The 27200-nt window shown below is 41.2% G+C and overlaps 1 protein-coding gene across 1 annotated transcript in view; it reads left to right on the forward strand.

Moving 5' to 3' along the window:
- The window catches only part of CDYL (chromodomain Y like), a 585270-nt gene that overhangs the window by 197108 nt on the left and 360962 nt on the right, over positions 1–27200 (forward strand). The window contains exon 2 of the mRNA XM_069613448.1: positions 23623–24286. Within this exon, the coding sequence (XP_069469549.1) occupies positions 23623–24286 (664 nt within the window). The remainder of the gene's footprint in view (positions 1–23622; positions 24287–27200) is intronic.

Raw genomic sequence — 27200 nt, forward strand, 5'->3', positions numbered from 1 at the left:
GACTCTCAACCTTCACGTTTGGTATCTGAAAGGTTGAGGAATAAGGATTGGGACCTCCCGGATGATGTGATGGAGGTGTTGCTTTCAGCGAGGCGGCTAGCAACAAAATCCATGTACCGTTGCCGTAAGTTTTGCGACCGGTGCAGTGGACAAAATGTTGATCCTTTTCAGTGTTCCATTCCCATGGTTTTGTCTTTCTTGCTTTCTTTGGCACACGGGGGTCTTCAAGTCGGTACCATTTAAAGGTTACCTGTCGGCGCCGTCTATTTTCAAGCGCTCGTCTGAAGAATGTTCTTACTTTAAGATTCCTTTCTTTCCCCAATTTCTTAAAGGGCTCACTAACGTGTTCCTGCCATCCCCTTTCCAGGTGCCGGTTTGGGATCTGAATTTGGTGTTGAAATTCCTGATGGGTGCTCCGTTTGAACCTTTGCACTCTTGTCCTTTGAGATTGTCTTTCAAGATGGGTGTTCTTGGTTGCAGTTACTTCCGCTCAGAGTGAGTCAATTGCAGGCACTTTCATCTAAGCCACCCTTTACTGTGTTCCACAAGGATAGGGTTGTACTGAGGGTGCATCCTTCCTTTCTACCTAAGGTAGTGGCTGAATTTCATTTAGGCCAGAAAGTGATTCTTCAGTCTTTCTATCCGCCGCCTCATCCTGGTAAGGAAGAATAGTGACTCCATAGGTTGGATCCTAGGAGAGCTCTGAGCTTTTATATTTCTAGGATGGCCAGGGTCAGAGTGGACGATCAACTCTTTGTGGGGTATGCTGGTCACTGATTGTGCCAGGCTGTTACAAAACAGACCTTGTCCAGGTGGATTATCCTCACCATTACTGAATGTTACCATTTGGCGGGGAGGACCCTCTGGAAGCGTTGTAAGCTCGTTCCACTAGGGGCATGGCTAGTTCCACAGTCCTGCAGAGGGGATTTCCTATTCGGAATATTTGTGATGCAGCCACATGGGCTTCTATCCACATCTTTGTTAAACTTTACTCCCTGGATACACTCCATGGTTAAGATATGGCCTAAAATTCTTTTCCCTCCTCCATTTCTGGTACTGCTTTGGGAGTCTGTCAAAGATGTGGAATACGTTGGAGGACACAATCCATTCGAAGAACAAGTTACTTACCAACTTGTAATGTTCTTTCGATTGGATGTTCCTCCAACGTATTCCACTTCGCCCTCCCAGCCTGCCCCTCTGGAGAATTTCCTATGCGATTCCAGCTTACGTTTCCGCAAGGCTATGTGCAGTCAAGCAGGCATTGGACATGTGCATGTCACACGTTATGGAGGAAATACATAAACTGAGGCTACGGGCGCCATGCGTCCTATGTATAACATCTGGTGACTGTGCCCTAGACGGAGGCCTTTGAGGGACATCGACCCAACGCCATCGACGCAGGACGCCCTCTGCCGAAAAAGTTTCCGAAGTACACAGCTGTGGACATTACATGTCAAAGATGTGGAATACGTTGGAGGAACATCCAATTGAAAGAACGTTACCAGTTGGTAAGTAACTTATTTTTTGTAAAATTTGTTTGCCCCTTTCCTATGGGCAGATGGGCACATTGCTATGCCCATCTGCCCCCAGGAGGGCAAACGTACTGCCCAAATGTATGGGGGGCATCTCATGTAGCCCTCCATTTGGGCAGTTAGGGGCAGAAATCTGCCCACAGGGAGGGCTACATGAGGTGCCCCCCATCCACTTAGGGTGGGGGAGAGGGACACCCCCCTTTCATTATAAAAAAAGCTGGGTGGTCTAGTTCCCACCCCCGTCCACAAATCTGAATTCATTTTTTTCTATATTTTTCTGAATTCCGATCTGTGCCCAGCAATCCTTCTAAAAGGGTGTAGTTGTAAAGGGGAAGAGGGGAAGAGTCTCCCTTTTCCAACACCTCCCTCGATCTGAATGGCACAATATTGCCGCAGATCGAGGGAGAGAAAGGTGGACACTTGCCTTCTCATTTCAATGTGGCAGCCGAAAATGGCTGCTGCAGTGAAATTTACGTTCAGTTTCACGTCAGCACGCCTTACGCGTGCTGACGTGAAACTGAAGGCAATCCAACCCCCGGGCCACGAGGAGGAACCTCATCCTCACATAGCCCGGTGGTTGGATTTCAATTTTGTGCGATCCCTGCTTTGCAGGGATCGCACAAAATGAAGTGCCAAAAAGGACAAGCTATCTCGTCCTTGGCAACAGGAACCTAATGCCAAGGACGAGATAGCTAGTCCTTGGAATTTAAGGGGTTAAGGGTCCAGATATGAATCCCTTTCCTACCTCCCATCAACATTTATGTATGCTAGTTGTACCATTGGCAGCTCATCCCCCTACCCCCCCTGAATATTTACCCCCCAAATCACCCCTGCCTAATTCCCTCAGCTGCCCCCCCCCCTCCTCCCCGGTCAAGCCCAACCTATTCCCCCTCATCCCACGTATTAAGCAATGGAGGTTGAGCTCTACTGCACTCCCGGGGATTATTTGTGCGGGTCTACCCAGACCAACCCTTCCCCCCTGATTCCAAGCAACGGGATCATCCCCAGCACCACATTCCCTCAGAATTCTGCCCCCCACTAGTAATAACATTTGACCATAGAATCTTTTACCCTCTTAGTGGGTGTTACTGTCCATACGCCAGTCTGTTCCTCCCGGGAGTCATTCCTTCTTTGACTTTCCTCTTGATGTTTAATCCATTCCCTTCGTTTATACTTCCCGATCTTGCATGAGGTGCCTGCATCCATTTGAGGTCCCCCTTCATCCTCAATTTTTAATATCCGCAGTCCTTCATCGCATGTGGTAATTCAGTGTTGTTGACCTTCCCATGAAAAAAGCAATCCAAATGGAAATGTCCACCTGTATCGGAATTTTAACACTGGTCCCATCAATCTTCTTTTCAGCAATGTTTTCTGTGCCAAATCCTGATGCAATTGAATTTCTACTCCATTAACCTTTTATTGCTGCCTTTAGGATTGCCTCTTTTTGTCCATATATTTTTATTGCTGCAAACACTTCTTGAGGCCTAGCTCCTTGTGTTTCAGGCCAACCCTGTGGATGCAGTCCAGTGGAACTTCTTCTCCAGTGTCCAAGTCTAGAAGGTCGGCAAACACTTGTTGCATTGTTACTCTTCGGCCCTGATCCTCAATTGTTTCTGGATGGGCTTTCACACTGATGTTGGATCTCCTTGATTTTCGAGATCTTCCATTTGGATTTCCATATTATGAGCCCCCCTGCCAACTGATCAGTTAAAATGTCTATTTTACGCGTATCCTCTGCAAGATATTGTATCGCCGTTTCGTTGGTGTCCACTCTCTCAGCCAAATCTTTAATGTCACCTTTCACATCCTGTAAAGATTGTGCGAGTAGCTTTTATAAGTGTTAGTTGCGCCTGAAGTATTTCAGTCATCTGATCTTTGAAGTCCTTAAAGCATTGTGGTATCACTTCTTTAGTGGACTCTTGATTAGACTTCCTTTCAGGTGAGACCGCCCTGGGATATTGAGGTAGTGTTGGCCGTTCTTCAGTTGCCTACTCATCCCCTTCTTTGCCCCATAGCTTTGGGAGCACACCCTCCTGTTACTGCTTCTTCAACACTTTAGGAGTGGACACCCCCTCTGTAAGATCTTTAGGCCTGTTCCTGGACATTTGGACCGGAGATTGATGAAAGTTCTAATGTAGACTCACAGTTCCCACCCTCTGTATTTTTAAGGATATTGTTATTTCCCCCAACTCAGATGGATTGGAGCTGTTAATTGCTCAGCGCCCCCCCCCCCGCACACCCCTTGTATTGCGCCTCTTATCGCAGGCGATGCTGCAATTGTTTTCACAAGCTTGGGGTCTTTAATAGCAAACTACGAAAGAGCTCCTTATGTACCTCTGAGTACCCTTATCTGCAGTATGACGTCCGCTCCGCCTCACCAGTTGTCCCCTGCCCTTGCAATGTGGGTGCGCCACGCAGGCCTTCCCAAGTGGGGTGGACATCACCTCTTCTTTCTTATTGCGGTCCCCAGCTCCTTCCCATACAACTGAGTCCCAGAAGTTCTTTGGGTGTGATCTGCCTGTCACAACCTTCTCAAAGGCTCCAAAACTGGAAGTGCCACACCCCAGCCAATGCCTCAATCTAATCGCGATCAAATTCGATGGAAATCCACCAGCATCGGTGATACAAACCGTTCTCAGCACATCCCGGGGGGGATGGGTCTTCTCTCCTTAATGCCTTAGGTTGGGTGGCAGTCTTATTTTTAGGTGGGAGCCCTCTCCTCACAGTGTTGATGACTCGGAGGCCATCTTTGAATCCACTATGACCGATTTTTTTTAAGGATGCAATGCGAGTATGTGTTTAGAAAAGCTCCAAGTATCTCTAAGGTAGAGATACACAAAGTAATCTAAATTTCGAAATGTACAAACCACAGTGTCACGAAGGAAACTTGAGTAATAAAATATCAATGGAAATATTCCCTGAAAAAAGTTAATTATTTTACCTTTTCACATACTATTTCAATATATTAGTGGTCGTTTATAAGACATATAATACAGACAAATTTAGAAAATGGAAAAATACATTTAAAACTTCAGCGTCCACTACTCGCCTGAGTCAGCGTGTGCTGAAATTTATTTGGAACTGCATTGGGAAGTAATTTGCAAAGTAGTCTGGGGTGATTCTTTTTTTAGTCTACTGTGATTGTAAATACATACCTTCTGAGAAGTACATGCTTCAGGCGCAGAATAGATTGCCTTTTAGTTCATCCAAGACACACTTGGCTTTGCTTTCAATTTCGGACACTGGAAATTCACAGCTCAAGAGCCATTTTCTTATTAAATGTAAATCCTTTGGAAATGCATGCAGGACTGTACTCTAACTTTTAGCATGGCTGTTATTAGTGCAACCCAAAACGATACAAGAAGTATTGTTGGATTGTCCCTATGATCTGTCAAACATAAATAAAGATTACTATTAAAGTATCACAGGGGGTAAATCAAACGCGCCGGAACATAGTGTAATGGTATTTTTAATATGTGATGATAATGAGATTCTCCCATTTTGTTCCTCCCCGCCCCCTTTTTCCTGTTTTCTATATTCTAATTGGAACGTATCCCTTTGCATCAATCGATGCGGTATGCATATGCAGTTTGTATGATTTTCTCTGACCATTTCTGGTTGTAACTGTTGTGCACTTGGGTTATGACTGTTAGTTGCATGCTTCACTAAATCGCATATGGACATTTTATTTATGGTTTATAATGTGCGTATACATTTACGATGTATTGACTTAATGATACACAAATGTAATTGGCCTATGTTTATTGGTTAATATCAGCCTCAGAAAAAGGCCTGTGGTCGAAACACGTGTTGGCTGTAACCAACATACCAATTCTTCTGATGAATTTCTTTGTGTACATGCGCAGTGTGTATAAAGGATTGAGTATGTGAATGTCTGGTCTGTTTGTTCACCCCACCAGGCCTCTATGACAATGTTTGACCTCCATTCCGCCACTGCAGCCTCCGTGCGAGCACATGCCCACAGGTGCGAACCGTCGGTGATAGCGGAGGGGATGTGGATGAGGCGAGCACAATAGGCCCAGAACACATCAAAGGATACACAGCTATGTTGATTGCAGGGATGGGGTCTTCAAAGGGGGAGTCTGAAGACACCGGGTATGGGGTTGCCATGTGGATAAGAGTCCTTATGTGGTGTACATGGTATTCAGTACCTTGAGCGTTCCCATACTCCCAGCCCCCTTGCTAGCGCAAGCCCATAGGTGCGAACAGCCATTGATAGCGGAGTGGGGATGAATGTTGATGATGTGAGCGCGATTGGCCAGTAAACTTGCTAAAGCACACCAATTTTTTACGATACTCTTAGATGTTTAAATTAAAAAAATAATTATTCTGATTTGTTAAAGGGGATGGCAATGACAGTGCAAACTATACTGCTGTGGTCGAGGTACTGTCTGTATAAATCCATGGTATTGTCCATGGTCACTGGTTATTCATCACGAATGGCTCAAACCATACAGGTCCAAGGCGACGTCCCAGTTTTCCATGAATCCACCATGTAAAGGCACGATATGGCACTAGTCTGTACCACCTGTGTAAGAGATACAGAAATAGTTTACTTGAATGAACCAAATAATTGCATTTTTTTGTTTGCACTACCTTGCAAAATGTAAGGCATTGTTATGCTTTAAAAAAGTAGCTTTTTCCGTGAAAAGTACTGACAGCACTTGTGATTTTTAAGTAGGGATCAATTAGAAATGTGAACGCACATTCCAGCAAAAGGTTTGGGAGATACTTCCAAGTGAAAGAAACATAATTTTTCATACAATAAATACAGTTTTCTTTGCAACAGCAGTTCTCCACCAGAGTAGTCATAAGCTCACAATAATGGCAGGTACACCCGGTGGAACCGGCAAATGATTCCCATGACTTTCATCTGATTCTACATCATCTCCAGTTTTTTCTCTTTGAAGGATTTCCTCTTCAGAATATTCAGGCTCGGTCAGGTAGGGCTGAATTGTTGCCATAGTTCCTGAATCTTGAAGAAGCACAGACTCAACAGTGATGTAAATACGTTTTTATTTGTATACAAGAAAAGAAAAGAGGTTTCCTATTAACACTGAATGTTAAAGAAAGACAAGCGAAGAAACATCATGTTACAAAAACACATTGTGAAAAGATTAATAGGCTCAAACTTTAAAAGTTTACAACAACACATGTTTGAATATGGTTTGGAAAAGACATTTGTCCATAATATAAGAAATTAAAAGCAACTACTGAGTTAATTCATTTTAGGCAGTATAAGTACTGGTTCTCAGTGTGTTGTACTTAGCAGATAGCTGAAGAGAGCAGAAACAAGTCGGGGAAGCTCGAATTTAAATACATAAAGGAAAAAGAAACTGCAATGTTGTGTGATCAGAAGTTTGTTTACACTTCTCAAGGAACAAGTCGTCTTGGCATTTCCATGAAGACACATCATTGGATTGCATACAGAGGACGTTGACCTGAGACGTGCAATGGCGTTGTGAAATGGGCCATGAGCATCTAGTGATGCCAGCGTTCGAGGCGGGTGATCTGAATTGTTGCCGCAGAGGCACTTGAACGTAAAGCGATGGTTCAACAGATAACAGCACAAGATAGCACGTGTTACATTGAGAAAAACTCGGGTAAATTGAATTGGGCATTTTCTTTAAGAACGATCGATGTATGAATTAAAATACATGCCTGATCGATTGGGCCAATACAATTTTGGACTGAACTAGCCCGTCAAGGATTTGAAATGTGTGTGAAGACAGTGATCATAAACACCATGCAGCACACTTTGAAATTATGAGTGCACAATGAAGGAACTGAAGGTGCATTCAGTCCTATTACAAGAATTGTGCACTCAGAAAATCGTGAGAAACTATGAGAGCTGGTGGGCTGGAGGGAGCTTCCCTATGCAAGATCACAAAGGACCAGTATGCAATTACAAAAAAAGTCTGCTTCTTTTGCGATAGACCTGAAGCTAGGAGGCATACATTGCACACTGTTTGCGCTGAAGATGCAGGTCAGACGATTATGATGCTGTTCAGTTGAGTACAAATAGCAAATGGAAATTGGAGGTCTGTGCGTGCATAAATACAAAAGATGCTGAAGCATATTATGTAGCATATTACAAAACTTGCTCTGGACAAAAGGTACTAGCCATCTTGTGAAATGCAGAAAAGCCTCTTGAAATAACACCAAATGTGCAAGTCAGACAGAATTCATTGACTGATTCAGAATCTAAAGTTCTCACAATGGCAGATGCTGAGCAACTTTTATTCAAAAGGTGTTAAAGAGAAAGTTCTGCTATCGAGAAAAACCCTAAAAACACTTCTTGAAAATACATTTTGTGTACTAAAGGTAGTATTCCGCAACCCTTTCTTTGAAATCTGTTAACAATGGTGTGCTTTCACATGCACAAGATTGTGAAATTTCAACATAAATTTAAATATGAAGCCTCTGTTTCAGGCTGCTACTATGGAGAACCATCCTGGCTGAAAAGTGGAAATTCACGGTTTCCGTTAATGGAGATAAAGTTAAACAAGTTTTGGAAAAGCTACAAGTTTTGGCTTTTGTAGGCATGGGATTTTCCAGACACTGCCATATGGTACTTCCTCGCCCTAAGATAACAGCTGGTAAATAGTGCTGGTACCTGGCCGTTTTATGAATGTGCCTGGCAAGACTAAACACAAGCCCAAAAGGTTGGCTTTGCCAATGCTTGGTTTTAACAGGAATTCAGTGCAAGAACAGATACACACACCCACACACATACTGCTTATAAATTAAGTGGATGAAAGCATGCTTTGTTAAAACTGTTTTAATTACATCAGAAGCTTGTTCATGCTGCAATTAAGCCATTAACTTCCACAGGGCTGACTCGGAGATAGAACAAATATGTGTTTTAGGTGGGGAGGCGCAAGTGGTGGGTGGGATTGGCCAAAGGGCCCTGCCATGGCTGTGGGTGGACAATCGGTGGGTAAATAACCAAACACCCACATTTTGTCTGTTCCTTCTCAAATGCATTTATGGTATATATAGGGTGTTTTGGAAAGAGGATTAATTCATGCAAGAGCACCTTAAAACTATAGAGCCTAACAAAATAGAGCGTTGTTAGGGGTGAAAAGGAGGAATGCAGTTAGCTACAGTGAGTAGATGGGCCGCAAAACATTTCCTGCTTTCAAACCTTTGTGAGATCTGTGACAGGGTCATGACCCAGTCAAACGAGGAACTGGAAACCCTTCTCCGCTTGTGGCAGAAGGCTCACTAAAACAAAAGCCAGCACTGCTCCCGATATGTGAAGTGGGAGTTTGGGGACCCTTGTTCCTGAAAAACCCACCGTTGTGCCACAAATATCAACCCTGGTACCACCCTTTGTATCTCAATGCCTCCCAATACAGTTGCTGACCACTGTTCTCCCTTTTCCCTTTCAGAACCACAACACCCAGAGTACCCTTGGGAGCAGACTAGATAACCTGGAGCGGATCCAAAGATGGGGGGAAAAAGAAGAATCACAAGAAGCCAGATGAACCACAAGACTGCTCCACACCCCAACAGCAACCAGCATCTCAAAAAGAGCACATAACTTTACCCAGCTACAGGAAAATGACCTTTTAATATCCCAGAATGACAGGAAAACTCAAACTGCCTGCAGAAGCAAGCTGCAAAAGGGGAATGGCTTTGGAGAAGTTTGTTACGGCTCTCAGGTGACCACTGCAGCCAATATGAATGGGAGAAAGGGACTAAACCAGCAGACCCACTGTATAAAACCAGGCAGCAGGAAAGATAGAGTGTGGGTTGTATGGGTCAGGTCAGGAGGTGCAGTAGGTGGATCGAGAGACTAGGCAGAGAACGGACAGCGGAGCAGAGTGTTGGAGAGTTGGTGGCAGAGCTAAGCATAGGTGAGGTATTTAAGAGTGAGTGGTACTTTGAAGCCAGCCCAGTTTTTGGAAAGAGAGTCCAGGATAAATGCTGTTATTAAAATCCATCCAAGAAGAAACCAAGGACTTCATAGCCATTACCTGTTGCACGAAGGTGAGGCATGGCAGAAAGCTCTTCAGTCTTCTTAAATGAAAGAAGCATGCTTCAGCAACCAGTGGGATCTGTTGCTTGTACGTTCTGAGTCAAGAACGTCAGCCGCATTTTTAACCTTGTCCAAAGGATAAGGGCATCGACCAAAGGAGACCGGCCAAAAACAAGTCCCCAGGGTTCCTGGCCGAATTCACTGCCAATAGCTGTGTCCTACTGGGATTTATCTTTGAATATTTCAGGTAAATCCTAATTCTTAATAGAACAGACAGCTATGCACTCTATTCGAGGCAACAAGTCTATCTGCAGTAAGCTTCACCATTACCTGGTTGTCATCTGCATGACTGTTGAATTATGCCAGAGAGTGTGAATATGCAAATTGAATAATAATGGGGACACCACTGAACCCTGTGACTCCCCACAGTTCAGTAGTATTTGCATGGAAGAGGGGTCTCCAACTGTGTTATTTGCATGTGTTTGGATAAAAAAGCCGAAATCAATTACAAAGCAGTTCTTTGTTATGCCAACATTCTCTAGTCTGGAAAGGAGGATCTGATGGTCCACCATATCAAAAGTGGTCTACAGATAAAGCAGGATCAGTGCTCAAGCACCATTTCTGTTAACCTCCACTCTCAACTGATCTAAACTAGCCATTGTAAAAGTCTCCTTATTATGGGTGGGTCTACAACTGAACTGTGTGAGATTGAGAAGGGTGGCCTCCACCACAAAGTGTTGCAGCTGGTTTACCACTACTCTCTTAAAATGTTTGGTGAGATCGAGCCGCTCTGAAATGGGACCGAAATTACCTTGAGTGGAGGGTCAAGCAAAGACTTTTTCAAAAGTGGCATTAACATTGTTGTTTCGATGCTAAGGGAACAGTACCAGGGCTCGAAGATTAATTGAACGGACCATGAATTGTATTTTTCAATAGGAGGCTGTCTTTGGCCACTTTACGTGGTAGTTATTTGAGAGGAAAACCTAAGCATTTGAAGGAAGTGAATAAAATCAAGAAGTTAATCTTCCTGAAGTAAATGAGTTGCACATTTTCATAGAATGATTCTTACGCATGGGTTCACTAGATATTTTAAGAAAATCACCAGATTGAGACAATTCAGCTCTAATCTTTTCAGTTTTCAACCAGAGTAATGGACGTATGACTGTACACAGAAGGATTGCTATGCTTGTCAGGAACTAAAAATAACTGTAAATTGGGAGCAATGCCAATATTGTCGCTACAGTATTTCCTTTTCACTTTCTTGGTCTCTAACATATTTAGATATTGATGTTACTTTGATAGTTTTGAGTTCTGGACTACAATGTAGTCACAATTGCCTGCCCAATATCCAACTTTACGACAAAGCAACTTAAGCTCAGTTTTACTGGCTCAGGTTTGATTTCTTTGAAATGTTCTAACTGGGGAAATATCATTTACAATGTCATCTAAATCCTTCTCCAGTGTATCGAGTAGTAAATTAGGGTACGATGAGTCCGCAGTAGTTCTTGAAGTAGTAACACGTTTTCTCTGCAAATGTTCCTTTTGAACAATGCTTCCAGAATGTAGTAGCACATTAACCGATAAGGGCATTTCACTAGATTTATCCAAGGGTCTGGGTAACCAACAGGAATCCTTTCATGAGGTATCCTAACTGGTTGTGATTGTGTATAATGTCTGATCAATGAGAAAATGTAGTTCAAAGTGTGTCCTCCTATATGTGTAGGGTAGTGAACCTTTGCGGAAAGCCCAAGATCTTCCTGGGACCTGAAGTTCAGCTATGTTTGAGCTTTTGAGCTTGTCACCTCAAACCACTAATTCAGGTCGCTGAGAACCAGAAACTGGGAGTTCAAAGAGGGTGGAGTTAAGGACTTCTTAACTCATTAAGAACATATTTTTATTACCTACAGTCCTATACATTAATACCTCATCTCTCTTCACATGGCAATAATTTTGGCTTGTAGGTAACATTTTCAATTCCACATGATAGCGAAAACCAGAAAGAAGTAGTACAAGTACAAGTCGTGTTATCCTTTTTCAAGTGGTGTATATGTGGGAGAAGAATGTTTGATAACTTGCAGATGGGAAGTACTCTGCTACTTTGTCACTTGCTCTTTTTAATGAGTGCCTAATAATAAGGCAGGCATCATGGTACCTCACCATGAGTAAAGGTAAGGCACATGTGAACTTCCACGTCTGGCGGCTGTTGGTCTAATGATACACAATACCAATACCCACAGCAACTTCTCTGTGCATCTTATGAAAGACTTAGGTTTCTTTGATGTACTAGTTCTCCAGCTTGAGACCGCTTTAGCTAGTTATGTTCTACATTGCATGGATGATAATGGAGGAGTAGATGTAGCACTGCACCTTGTTAAAGGAAGATTGATGTATTGTGCCACAGATAATTTGTACATCGTCGTGTACACACCTGATGGAAACGGAATTCTTCATGTAACTGTGATGACTTATCAAGAATATCATGCCAAATATTAATCAAGGTCTATAGTCTTGTATAATACAGCATGCTAAATTGTTCACTATATCACATATGCTTCTACATGACTGACATCATCTCCTAGAAGAGCTTAAAAGAAGAGTACAGTGTTAAAGGCATCTGATGTTAACAGCTAAGGATTTTAATTCCTTTCCAGTACTAGACCTGGTATGGTTTCTATGTAAAACTGGAATTACGACAGACCAGAACCTGCAAGCTGGACATATGATCATGTAGTGATTACTGACTCCTAAATATGAACCTATGAAGTTCTTATCCCGGGGTGTGTTCGAACCTGGACTGTTTTCAGTAGAGCATTTGAAGAAGTACTGAAGCAAATAGCTGCCATATGTGTTGTAAGGGTGCAGAAATAAGGCTTGGACACTTATAATAATGTCTCTTGCATGCTGGGTTTACTCTACTGCCAGACATACACCTGTTTCTTTCTCTGTGCTTGGGGTTCCAGACCCTCTTATCTTGTGCTCTACAGTTGATCTCTCATTCCTTGCAAACCTCTAGCACCTCTGTCTGCCCGCCTACCTGTTTGTGTGGTTCATGTCTTCTCAGCCGCGGTGCTCCGCTCTTAGGCTCTGGCCGTATTCAGGTGCCTTTTTGGGAAGGCAGCGGCTCTGCCGCTTACTGTTTCCTTCTCTGACTGCAGAGTTGGCTTCCAGCAGAATTCTTGTTTCTCCCCGCGTCAGCAGTTGCTTCGCCGGCTACTGCTTCCTTCTCAAGCTGCAGTTTTGCTCTCCATACTTCAGAACGCCCAGAGGGTTTCTTGGGCAGCGGTCTGCATAGTTCCGTCGTGCTGGACTGCCTTCGTGCTTCCATTTGCCTCCATGCACAGCATCTTGCCTCCTTGTCGGGACAGCGTCTGCTGGGTTTCCTCCTCAGAAGATGGCTCTCCCCATGTTTGTTTCCTTCTGCTATTTTGTATTGCCTTTGACCAATTGAGTGCCATGAGAGACTAGACTGTCCACTCCAGTTCTCTGACGCGATCTATGTACTCCTGGTCATCTTCTTCACAGCACTTGCATTGGAAGTATGTGGATAGCTAATTTTTTCAGTCGGGTATAAGATATTAGGTTGGCTGACTTTCTAACAAAAGATGTTAGCGCTGGATGGAATTATGGGTGAAGGGTTTAGCTTTGGTACAGAAGGAGGGTGTACTAACGCAGATGTATACCGCATTCTCAGGGAATGGTCATCCCAAAACGGTCTTCCTTTCCCATGCTGTCCACGCCTGGTACACAATCCCCATGGGGTTATCGTACTGTGGACGCACCGCACTGGCCCCAAGGGAAAGGCCTGCACCTAGGGGAGAAGGGACGACATCCTCAGATTTGACACAGTGGTCTGCAAATCATACCTGCTACCCCAACAGATTATTCAATTCAGTTGATTTTCTTGAAAAATCGTGAACATTTTACACAATATATTTGTGGAAAAGATTCAAAATGTGTTTTGACATTAGATTTAGGTCTCTACTTTCCTGTTCAACATGATAATGTCTCAACATTGTCTTTGTGATCGCTTTGTCTTGTGGTACGTTAACTGCACGTATGGCTTTATGCTTTTGGCTATTTTATTGTTGGGCCTGATATTTCTGAAATGTGAGATGTCTGGTATAGTGAGAGCACTGTTCAACAAATCATGACAGGCAAGCATATTTGACAGTGTTAATGATGATTTCCAAAAGAGACTCCTCTCTTAAACTACCATCATGAATGTATAGGATCCTATCAAGAAGGGCAAAACAGATCTTCTTTCGCCAAGAAGAAAATAAAAAAAGTGGCTAGTTCAGTTACAGAGTTAAGCGCAGACCGATCTCTATTTTCCGGCCACGTTATGTAAACCAATCAAGGCGTAAAGGTTATTTGCATGAGACGTGCAGGTTCTGAATTCTCTGCTTTACGATGATCACTGAATGATGGAACGATGTATCTTTGCGAGAAAAAAGCAAACTGATTAAAATCAATACCACCACACCACAAAGCAACATCACAAGCTGCTATTACCAATAATTCACATGAAAGGATGTTGCAATTATTGATGACATGGCACAGGTAGACGCTTTGAATAAGTCAAAAACATTCAGACATCAAAAAATTTGCCTGAAGCATTCACTAAGCAAATTAGAAAGTAGGCCTGAAAGTATAATGAAATGCACTTCGTCTTTGCCACATACAAAAAAAGTATATTACTGGGAAATGGGGTGCAAGGGAATTTTGCACCCTCCTCCCAAATTATGGCCAGCACAAACATAGCTAATGTTTCTATGAAGAAGTTACTTTAACACACTAGCTCTGAAGATTAATCAACTGTTTACCTAACTTTAAGTGCTTCATGCACAAATGACCAAAAAAAGACTCCGTAGTGGCGTGGCATACAGAAATGGTTGCCTCACATTTTTCTTTGGACTTTCCTAGTAGTATACAACAGGAGATAGAGACAGAGATGATGGTGAATGCCATTAATGCCACAGAAAGAGGAGCTGCAAACCCCTTTTATATTTGTTCAGGACACCAATGTTTTCATTCTTGTTTTAAGAAGGTATCTAAAACTCCTCTTTAGCTTATTTTGTACCTACTTCAAAACACATTATTAGAGTAGCAGGGATATTCCTATCACTGTTTTCCTCGAAGGCTTCTGCATTAACTGTATTTCACTTTGTGTCTGGATCTGATTGCACAGGTAATTTGTCAGAGAAATGTAACATTTCATACTGGAAAGCATTCCTTATAGTCATCAAAGACACCCTTTTGGTACTTAATTCAGTTAGAGCACAAGAAATAATTCCTGCACAGTTACTGGATAAAATGGAAGCATTCATTTGTGAAGTCTGTAAGACCAATACCAATTTAGTTAAACTTGTAGAGGTGTGCTGGATTATGTTTTCTAAGAAATGGATGAACTGGAAACAGTTACTGGCCACAAGAAGTGCTTTTCTTTTTACCTGTAATGAAGTGAATACACTGACAGATTGTGATGTGGAACCAAGATGACCAATCATGGACAACAACTCAAATCTCCCATTGGATGTGGATGGACCACAGAGGGTGGAGGAATAGCTCCTGTCTGTGAATTGCCATGTGTTCCAGACTGCATTCTGGAGATGAGATAAAAGTGTGTGAAGAACAGATGAAGTCCACAATGTAAATGTTTATCATATAACCTACCTTGTACAGGCATTGGCAGACTGACAGTGAAGATGATCCCAACAAGTAACACAGTAAAGGATGCTATATCATTATCACAGGGTTAGCAATTTCAATAGTTCGTTCTTAGTATGTAATCATATTTCACAAGTTAAAGTAAGTATAACTTAGATTTCATATTGATGGGTTTTATTTCTCGTGGAACATCCAATTGAATGTACAAATGAGGTTTTATAATTTGAGGATGTAAATTGCTTAGACACAGTTGACTACCTTTTTTTGGCAACATTTATTTTAAATGTGTACTCATTTTCAACATATAAGCAAAAAAGAGCCTCAACCATAAACCATAATTTGTTTATAAGCAAGATCCTTCTTTCCCCTCACCGAGCCCAGCCAACCCTTCCACATGGCATCACTCCCAAAAGATCAATTTTACTCATTACATGCATCTACAGTTCCAAATCTGTCCTAAATCACTGGAAAAAGTCTTGTTCCCGGAGTCCCCAACAAAGTGTCATTCTCAATTCCCCAGGAGGCTATTTTAGGCCTGAAAATATGTTAGGAATAATACCATAGACATTCAAATCTTTCTAAAAAATATTGATTGCATTGAAGATTTTATGAATGTGTTGGTGACCCTCTTGATGACATCAATCCCATATGCTGGGCACCATACAGATGGCATAGGAATTGTTAATCTATTGGTACCGTCTGATGACAGAAGATCATTCCCACCTCTTCCTCACTATAACTGTCCTGCATGCCAATAAGAGAATCTTAGTAGAGGAACATTTCAAAGTGTGGATCAAATTTGCCACATGCACATCATTTCTTTCTTAGAGTGAGGGACACTCCTGTTCCCTGCACACCATTAATCATTGTGAAACAACTGAAGAAATAAGCAATTATTCATTATGTGGTGATATAGCTGATAAAGAACAATAAATGCCCATCTACAGTTCCAAAACTGTCGTTTAGACTAGATATTAGTTCTTTTTTCATACTTTTAGTTGGTACCCATGTTACCTGATGCCATATGCCAATTTGCTCCTTTATGTAATTTTACCACTGTATAATGGTAAGTGTTTAAATGTGCATAGTTTTATATGTCTACATAGATAACGTATGACGGATCGTCCATCAAGAATTGGGGACAGAGGTTGTAAGGATACGCTGATAAGTGGTACCAGTCATTTTAGTTCACCCAACTTGTAGGAAGGGGATTCCAAACAGGATGAGCATTAGTGCTTGGGACTCTTATGCCCAGCACCTACTTCCATAAGCTGTGAACAAGCGATGTGCCAGTGCAAGAAAATGTTCCTAAGTGAGTCTAGCTGAGCATCCCTGCCTTTCATCTGGTGACCACTGGGAGGGATTAACTGAAAAAACGAGGGAACAGTGTCTAGCTAGGAAAGGCTGAATACTGGGTGAATGGAACCATCGAGTTTGGTCGAGTTGAGAATAATGTTAAGCTGCTTTGTTGCTGGACATCTGAGTCGATGCAAAAGCGTAGCGTAATCCATTGAAATCTTGAAGCGGCCAGATCCAGGGTGAAACATGCAAGTATTTCCGAAGCGGTTGCAGCGAGCAATGCTGTAGGGCAAGAGGAGCAAGTGTCTGAGGATAAAGCCAGAACTCAGAGCATCGGAGTACATGAGACACAGAGATCTTGCAACACCATGAAACGGTTGCACTCGAAGTGTTGGTCTTAATCGAACCAAAGTGAAATGTATGGTGTGAGTTTGCGGTCTGGCCACTTGCTAACATGGCATAAGAGGTTCTGTAAAAGAGAGAGAATCTAATGAGGATGTTTTATTGAAAGTTGGGGATCTGCGTATCCATTTGGACTAGAACTTGGGGGAGGTTTGGGGGGGCTCAGCACGTCACTTTCCTAGTTGATATCTGCATGGGTCATAGGGTCAGTTGGCTCCACCAGAAGAACCAATTGTTGATAGTTTAACATTATTCAGTATTCCTAAATGCTTGCATAGTCTTTGCTAGCTTCCCTTCTGATAGTGTGGTAACCCAGTTTTAAAAATATTTATTATAATTGTTGCATGCTTGTTTCTTATTAGGCTGGCCTCTGTTAAAGGAATGGTGCGGTCAGAAATATTATTGTCCCTATGGTTCGGCCATGTGCTTTTAACCATAATTCGATCGATTGTACAAACGTTTCCTATGCACCTTACCCGAGTTTTCGTCTCTTGAACACAAGCAAAATCAGGCAGCAATCTTATCACTTGCCGCATCTCCCTGGGTGACCTGCGTTTGCGGCACTAAGTCATATCCCCCGCCCCTGAGCCTGACATCACCAAATCATTGATATCCTCCTCCTCTCTTCGTGACGTTACTGGGCAGCGTAGCCAAACACGCCCAGTCGTCCCCTATGCGACTAGACGCGGAACCCGGAAAACAACACACATCGTCGCACAGCGCGTCAAAATTAGGAATATGAAACTGTACTTTAAAAGGAAACCGCAAGACTGTACAATTGGTAAAGTACATTTATTTCACATTAAATGTTTCGATAACATTCAGCGTCTGACATAATCAATGAAAATTGAACTTTTTTTCTTTGCTCTCGTTCCAAAAATCCGCAAATGTTTATCGTGAGTCATGCGCTGTTACTTTTGGGTACACAGGGTGTTCGTTTTGTCTAAATGAAGCACTTTGGTTGCTCGGTGAATTGCAAAGCTGGTGCATGAACTTGGCACTAGACCACCGTAAAGGTTGTTATGGTGCTCCTAATCACTGGTACTGCGTACGGGCATATTGGACCTTGTCTGTCGTCCCAAAAGACGGTTAAGTAGATCCAGTGATTGACATGTAGCTGCAGCTTGCGGTTGAAGAAGCCATCGGTCGGGGTCTGGAATAAATGACAATCGCAGAACGGCACGATGTACCTGTTTCCAAAAGATAAAAATAGAAATGTGTCTCAGGAGCCGATCTTTATTACAATTAATAATTTTCTTTATTAGCACATAGGTGACACAATGTGAACCGAGAGGATGCAACGTGGAATATCAAAGTACTCTATTTGCTTCTGAGGATAGTGCGATCGAGAATGTTGAGCTCTAAACGTAATGCGTTGTAAGGTCCATAGGAAATGTTTGTACGATCGATCGAATTATGGTTAAAAGCACATGGCCGAACCATAGGGACAATAATATTTTCTGACCGAACCATTCCTTTAACTGTAAGGCACTGATCCTCTTTGCAACGTGTATGCATAGATGTGATCTGGATGACTTGCAGTAGTTATTAATTTGTGTGGGCAAGCGCCACAGCAGCAGGCAACTACACCCGAACATTGTCAAAATGCCCCAGCCTCTAGCCCAACAGCAAGCCAAAATAAAAATAACTGGCTTCACCAGGCAGATCAAAGGACCAACTTCTTCTGTTCAGTGATTGCAAGGATAACATCTTTGCCATAGACTCTATCCTAATGGGCTCACGATGAGGCAAATGGTTTTCAAACCTTAACCTGAATAGTGCATACTGCCGAATCAAGTTACACCCATGTTGGATACAGATGATAAAAAGTGGCTGAGTTTAGGGATGTGTTGGCAAGTGAAGCTCTTTTTGAGTGCCATCCGAGGAAAAACAAGTTAATCTTTGAATTATCAGTGTGAGTGACATCCTTGTATATGCCAGCTTGGAGCAATAACATCACAAACTGAGAAACGGGCTCCTAAAACTAAAAGATTGACCAAATAATCTGTCAACTAGAATTCTATGGATACATATGCTCGACTGAGGTGTGCCAATTTATCATCATACAGTTAGGACATCATGTTGGCATCACCTCAGCAATATTCCCTAGGTGAGTGAGTTTTCTGGAATTGATGATACACTGCTGACAATTCTGAATCTGGCCAAAATGATGTAGCTTCTGCGCGACCACTAGCATAGCTAGAATAAATGAAGTTGGACCCAAAAACACAAGAGGTTTTACAATTTAAACGTTTTGCTAGTGTCATTCCATCACAAATGCAAAGCAAAAATCATAATACAAAGTCTCTTCAAATTGTTTTGAGTTTCAAATGTAGAATAATGCTGACACAATGGGATGGTGTTGCTCAAGAGCAAATCTTATGAAGGGGATCAAACAAAAAAAATCCTTTCCTCTTTGAACCTTGATTCACACAAACACACTGGCCTATGCTGACGATACAGTCCTTTTAGCAAGAACACCTAGGGCTCTACAGGCCATGATCAATGCTTATGCAACATTTATGAATAACCTGGGTTTAAAAATAAACACAAAGAAATCAGCAGTCATGGCTTGTGTGGGCAGAAAACGTTCTGCCCCCATGAAGCCAATTCTTTGTGTTGGGGAAATCATACCTAGAGCTAAGGCTTGAGATTATCTGGGAATTAGTTAGCGCTCTGAAAATTTTTTAATAGGGATTTAAAGTTCACCTTTCTTATCTAACTGATACTGCTAGTGTTTTCATGGGTTTTAATCATTCATGTAATTATTTGATCAATGTTTATGGCAGGTTATCTAGGTTACGAATGCCTATGATTTTATTATTAGGATGAGTTTTATGAAATGTAACTTTATTTGTGATTAATCGTGTTTTTTTTTTGTCGTTTAATGGATTTTTCATAATCCGAATAAACTTGTTTGACTTGACAAACGCATTTGTGTGTATTATATTTATGTCCGCTCTGACCATAGTAGTCCTATTTAATTATCATTGGTTACCAGCAAAGCAGTTTCATTAACCTAACCCAAAAAGCTTTGCCAGGTTGTAAAGAAAGTAGAACTGTTATTTGGCATGTAAAGTATTTTGTAATGTTTTACTTGATCAAAAAATTCCACATTTTCCCAAACCAATCATTGACAGTAGGAACATAGAAAGATTTCTAATGAGGGGTGATATAGCTCTAACAATTAGTTCATTGTTTTGAAATTTTACAGAGCAAGTAAGCACCTTCTTTCGGCCAGGTGGCATACCACTGGTGTTTAAGGTGAAACCACTCTTCTAATGGATTGAATCACACATATATCTTTCCAATAGATTCAGACATGACCACAACATCTGAAGCTAGATATGGTTCCTCTGCAACTCCACCAACATAATCCAGATTCATCATTAGTGACATGTTTAATGTGGTTAGGTGTTTGACACCATGTTCATATCATTTTAAAAGCATGTTTACCCCATAAACACCACTTTGCAGAAAACGATGTTCTTTTTACCGTTTTGCTCAAGACGTTTTGTTCACATTTGTAAGAAAAAATGCATTGTGAACATACTGTTATAAACGGCATTACATTGAGCTGAAATCCTGACCAGGGGATTTGAGAAACCTTGTGCATAATTCGGAGCGTAAAAACAGGCTAGAGAGAAGCCAATATGAAGAGAGAGGCCAATATGAAGAGAGCCAGAAAACACACAAATTTAAAGAATAAGGCATAGACTGAAGGATGGAAAAGATACAAGAAGAAAATAAGATGAAGACTGGAGGGAGCAAATTTGGAATAGATTGAGATGCAGGTGCTGTATGTACTTCAGCGACATTTGTATTTATTGTTAATCATTTCTTCTCTGGGCAAATGTTCATGGTGGTTAGGGCTGGGCAATATATCAAGTTTTGGAGATATGTCAATATATTTTCAAAATCCATATCGGAAAAGACAATATCATTAACATTGAGATATATACATTATTACATATACTATTTTGTATTTACATTTTGATATTTACACAGCTGTGTGTATTCTCAAACAGGAACCCTATATTTGCACTTTGTTTATAAATAGCTTATAAATAAAGGTGTTTGTGACATCTCACATGCAGTTGGTGGCTTGCACATCTGAGCATTTAATCCACATAAACAATATCGAGATGTATATCTTATATCACCATTCAGCCCAAAAACATAGAGATAGGACTTTTGGTTCATATTGCCCAGCCCTAATTGTGGTTTTCAATTCCAGTGTTTTTTTTTCTTTATTAACTAATTAAAGTGCCAACCTTCGTTGGGCATACCACTACAAAGTGCCCATCATAAAGATGGCTGCCATCTGGAGCCCTTTCCAAATTGCAATCATGGATTCCTGTGGTCATTCAAAATTAAAATAAGTTTGTAAATGAGAGCACCGTGCAATTGCATGTTAACTAACACAATATGTACCGTAGAGGTTACTAACTTTTTTCTATGTAATGTAAATATATAAAAATAAACTGGGAGCTGTTTTTTCAAAACCAACAAAATCCAGCAGCACTTAAACGGAATACAAAACTAGTTATAAAATCAAATAGTCGGGAATTAATGGATATAGCAAATACATTGGCACTTGCTGTATGAAACTGTGACTGATATCACCATTCAAAGATGGCGGACATTGTTCTGAAAGTTTTTTCTTTCTGTTTTTGACAAAGCAATGTTAAAGGAAACAAGTGCTACAAGCATATGCAGCCAAAAGGGTCATGGCCAAGGGCATCATATGTGTCTGCTGAGATTACAAATATTGTAGGTCAGAGTTGTAGAAATGGTGGGGTGGGGGGAAATGTGAGACGAAAAAGAGACCTCCATCCAAGCAGATTATTGGGTAGGTTTGAAATATACACATGACAGTGGATATGTTTGGTAAAGGCTGTGTAAGCATAAGTTGATAAATCTCAGAATAAGCTGTTGTATGTATGTATGCATGTATGTATGTATTTATATTTGTAAAGCGCTATCGCCCAAGGGCATCTTGGCGCTGTTTGTATGGAGGTTTGCTATGTAGGGAGTGTGTATCGAGATAAATACAGATGTTGTGATGGCTAGTGTCAATGGAGAGATCGCCACAAGCTGAGTTACATTTGAGAATGTAACATATTCATGCCCACCAAGTGTGATAAGAGACCTTGTTGCATACATTTTGATTTTTGATGTTTAATAGTGTGTAACAGGCAGAAACATTCTACTTCTGAATGCTCACATTGTGTTCTTGACTGCTAATGTGAGTAGAAGGTCTAATAACAACTGATTGGCCGAATGAAGGTTAATGTGTAAGCGACTGCTCCCTGAAAAGCAGAGTGAGCGTCAATTAAAATATTTGTTTTTGATATCTGAAAGTTCTACTTGGACTACTGACTAAAATGGCTGGCTTTATAGTAGTAGACCTGCTTTTAATATCTTAGTTTCTTCATTGTGCCATATAACCTTAGTGTAGCTCAAGAGGATGATCATTTTGCCTTAACTACCCACTGCTCCTCATAGAGGAGGATATTGTGGGATATATTATGTTCCACCCCTCCCTTTTTTATCTATACATCCTTTTTGTTATGGTTCGTTTCAATGTGTTTATGTATATTTTGGAGATGACTTCAATTATTTCTTAAGGTTGCAATGGGATTTGAGGTGGTGTTGAACAATTTAGGTCTCACACACACACTTTCAATTTTAAAATTTAAAGTTAGGAAGTGAGTGTATGGTTTGTAATTTGCTGATGGAAAGTGGAGTTTTCCTACAAAGGATTTTGACCAGGCAGATCACAGCTCTCTGCTGTCATCCATCCATCCTGATGTACTTTTACTCTTTAAAAAGAAAAAGGACCACTGCATGGAAGAGTTTCTTTGCTGTTTTGGCTCACAGTAAATCGACTTGTTTAAGGTCCGCTGAGTGAGGATAAGAGGAGGCAATGAGATGCTTGGACTAAAGCAATGAGATGTGTGGAAAGAAGGAATGAGCTGCGTGGAAGCAATAATCGAGGGATTGGATGATGAGATGAAGGGGATTTGAAGAGGTGAAAGGAAGGAGATGGGGTGAAGTGAAAGGAAGCAGATCTGATGGAACAAAGAAAGTTGACAGGGTCTATAATTCAATGCATCAAGTTACCTACTTTAAAACCAAATGTTCTGCATTTGGATCTTGACGTTCCCGCTTCAGGAACAGTATCTTCTATGACTCGCTTTGTTTCCATGCACCTCATTTTGGATGCATGTCTGTTGCTCAAATTTAACAGCTCAATTATATTTGCTCTTTTTTTAACTGAATTTCATACCAAAGAGGCCCCTCTGGACTACCCCCCCACTCTTTGCCCCTACCACTCCCACCAATATTTCCTGACCATCTACATGTTGGTGGTTAAGGTTAAAAAAACAGTCAAATAATCGAGGCAAAAAAATTGAATAGAGGTAATACCCCTTGATTCTTCAAAAATCTAGAGCACTTGCTTTATTTGGTATGATTTCCTGCAGACAAAGTGCTATAAAATCAGAGTAGCCCAAGGGATTTGCAATATGCCCCTGGTCAGTGTACATGTGTGAAGATTGGACCCGGATATGTGTTTTTCAGACCTTTTGAATAGAATTATGAAAAGTTCAAATTATTTACTCATTGACTTCTACCGCACGGACAAAGGTTAATAAATTATGGACGATGTTGTTTTCCTGAATGTTAACACCCCTCTTTTTGTTCTTGTAACAGGTAGAGAGAATTATAGACAAGAAAAAGAACAAAAAGGGGAAAACGGAATATTTGGTGCGGTGGAAAGGATACAACAGTGATGATGATACATGGGAACCGGAGCAGCACCTTGTTAATTGTGAGGAATACATTCATGAATTTAATAGAAGACACAATGATAAATCTAAAGATGGCACATTTACCAGGCCAAACAGGACCTCCCCAAATAATGCCAGAAAACAGATTTCAAGGTCAACAAATAGTTCTTTTTCAAAGACTTCTCCTAAATCAATTGGTTTTGGAAAAGACAATGAATCTAAACACAGTCAACTTTTTGCTAGCAGTCATAAATTCCGTCGGAGCCCATCACATGCACTTTCGAATAGGAGAAGTATGGACCTATCTCGTTCAGGAATTAAAATACTTGTGCCCAAAAGTCCAATGAAGAGCAGAACTTCTGTGGATAGTTTTCAAAATGAAGGACTCCATAAATTAGACCAAATGGACCAGCATCAAGACTCCACGGTTCCGGAGGTTACTGCAGAAAAACCAGTTGGAGCTTTATTAGGGCCTGGGGCAGAGAGAGCCCGAATGGGAAGCAGGCCAAGGGCACAATCATTGGTGCCACGGCTTCAGATGCCACGAGCAGGGACTGAGGCATCCACAGTAACGCTGAATGGAAAAGGTACGTGTTCACTGCAGTATGGAGTTGTTTACTTTTTGTTTAATGCACCACAGGGGACATTTGTACTAGTCAATAAAAGGCATGGATCTACATTTCTTGCCATTTGTTTGAAAAGTTTCAATTGCTATTTGGTTCACTTTTTCAACAAAGCATTTGCTACTGCTTGCAGACACTTAAATGGTTATGCCCATTGTTACTTTGTGTTTGATAATATGTTATGCCATTTTCATCGAGTAAGCAATTATATAATGTTAGTCCATTAATACTTTTCTACTTCAAAGGATTGAATGGGGCGTCAACTGTCCGGCTGGGATACTCTTTTATCATAAGCCCTAAATATTTGATGTGTTTCATGGTTTTCTTTTTGTACAATATGAGCAAATCAAAATACTTTGAAAATACTTTAAATTATTTGAATAGCAAAATGGATTCCATCTTTTGAATGGCAATAGAGATAACCTAGCTACCATTCTTCAATTGTTCTCATCATCATTGCTTTAGTTTTTTCTTTCTTGTTATACAGAAATACTTGATTTGTTTAGTGGTGTTACACCAAAGTGCATGCTACCTCTAGCCACTTCATATTGCCACTTTGAGAAGTAATCCTTCAAAAACAAACTTGCATAAAATAAAATGAATTAAAAAAAGAAAATTGTTAATTACATTCCCACGGTTATTCAGTTCTTAGAAATGTGTTATGCGTTTGTATCAAATCATAACGGTTGGCTGGTGTAAAGTATTTGAATAGCTGGACCACTCTTTCTCGCTAAATAAAAGCCACCATCCACCACAAGTGGGAAATTATGCAGATATTGAAAATGATATGTAAAAAGAAACACTTGTACTAAGAAACATCATTGTAAGCAAATCCAGCACGGGCTCAGGAGGCCTCAGGTTTCCCCTTTCCAAGAATTCTCTTAAATTGACTTGAGGAAAATCATAACCACTGTATATTAGTAAAGTGTCAAATTGGAATTGGAACACAATGTAAACATTTGACCAGTATACAGGCCAATAGTATATAAATCCCAATGTACAAGATCCAATCATCCATGCCTGTCTTTCAATCAATGCCACAGCTTACTCAATTTTAATTGTTCCCTCAGTGTATCTTCCATGCAGTAATGCAGGCTAACATCAAGTCAAAGGTTGCCTAATGATAGGGATGTGTACCCCAGCTTCACCCACTATAGCATGTAGCTGATCAGTCTCTCAATCTGCAGAAGACATATCTTCTGTGTATGAAGACCCCTTCATGAGCTGGTGGCCCTATCGTGTTTTTAAAGTAAGGGCTTTTCTAGAGCAGTCCTACATTATGTTTAAATTAAGGTGTGGACTAATGTACACATCTAGGGCCCACTGTTGTCTGCTGAAATACTCAACATCAAGTAAACAATGTTGTCAGTATACCCTAAACAAAATACCTTATTGAGTATATACATTGTGCAAGGCTCACATTTATTAATTCAGTTCTAATGGAGGAGGCCTAAAGTATTAGTCCGGCTCCTCTAGTTCCAGAACTTGTGGACACCCAGCCTTCACCAGTTAACAGACTTGTTTGTGACTAGCCACCACAGCAGATGCGGTTAATGCTTTTTTATAAGCAACCCCCACTGCAAGCTAATGGGGTCTGTGTGACCCAGGTAATGACTGTATACATTGGTTCTTAAAAGCCATGCAATTTATAGGATTCTGGATGTAGTATTGTAAAAATATTGTATTAGGCTACACACAAGTTCCTTATTTGCTTATCTCCAAATATGCTTTTTGTTCGAAACCATCTATAAGAAGCCAAGTCGAATTATTAGTGAAAATGGACAAAAAGAGTTGCAGGAAATGAGAATTTAAGTCACTTGCGGCCCATGTAATTGGGATATATTTTTGTTCCATCCGCACATTTCCATAAATATTTTCTTGCCGTCATTTCAATCTCTTGGTTAGCATTGCTTGCACTATGTCGGTGCCCGTGTTTCTGAATCAGATAATCTGGCTGTACACTTAAGTTTCCTCCTTTTTGGGTTTGTCCTCTATGTGATCAAACCCACTTAAGTCAACACAAAAATTCCTTTTAATTATTGTTGCCCTGGACAGGGCCAAGACCTTTTTCTGCCCCATAGGAGTGTCTCTTGGCCTTCGGAAGGTATTCTACCAATTGGTGCTGAGAACTTATACCATCACCCTCTGTTTTGAGAAGGGGCTAGCTCACATGTACTATACATAGGTTTTTCTGGATTCCCAGTTGTGCGTGAGGTCAACCAAATATCAGAAGGTGGGCAATTGGGATAGGATCAATGGTGTACAATCACAGCACATTACTGTCACCCAGGAAGTTCTCGCTCTTGAGTGGTTGTTGGTGGAATTCCACTGAATGGTTTGTCTTGTTAGTCAGCCTTTGTTTTGTTTTTTTTTAAAATAATTTAACAATTTTATTGCATTTTCAACAAACAAAACCATTACAAACCAAATATGCAGTGCAAATATCAATGGTACATTTCTCATTATTCATTGTCCCCCACCCCCCTTACAAGCCTATTAATCCTATTCACTCTGTATCCACACCGCGTGGTGGGGTTTGATTTCCAGTGGATTCTGCCGGATCTGGCATCGTTCCAAACAGTTCCATTACCAGCAATTTCCATGCCATCAGGGATCCCCCCTCTTCTTCTCCCCCTATGTTACTTGCCTCCTGCCATACCATCGTCTCTGCCTCTGCCCACTTCTGCAACTCATTCCACCACATCTCCACCCGTGGCCTATGACAAGCCTTCCAACCCATGGCAATCCTCCTCTTTGCGAGCACATATGCTAAATCCTTTAGCTTGTTGACATGCTTCAGTTTCTGCGACCTGGGGAACCCCCCCAGTAAGCAGGCCAAGACTGTGTTTATAACAATAGTGACCCCTTTTTCCTCTAG

Source organism: Ambystoma mexicanum, chromosome 5p (assembly GCF_040938575.1).
Source record: "Ambystoma mexicanum isolate Mex_15411 chromosome 5p, UKY_AmexF1_1, whole genome shotgun sequence".
In the NCBI taxonomy this organism is placed as follows: domain Eukaryota; kingdom Metazoa; phylum Chordata; class Amphibia; order Caudata; family Ambystomatidae; genus Ambystoma; species Ambystoma mexicanum.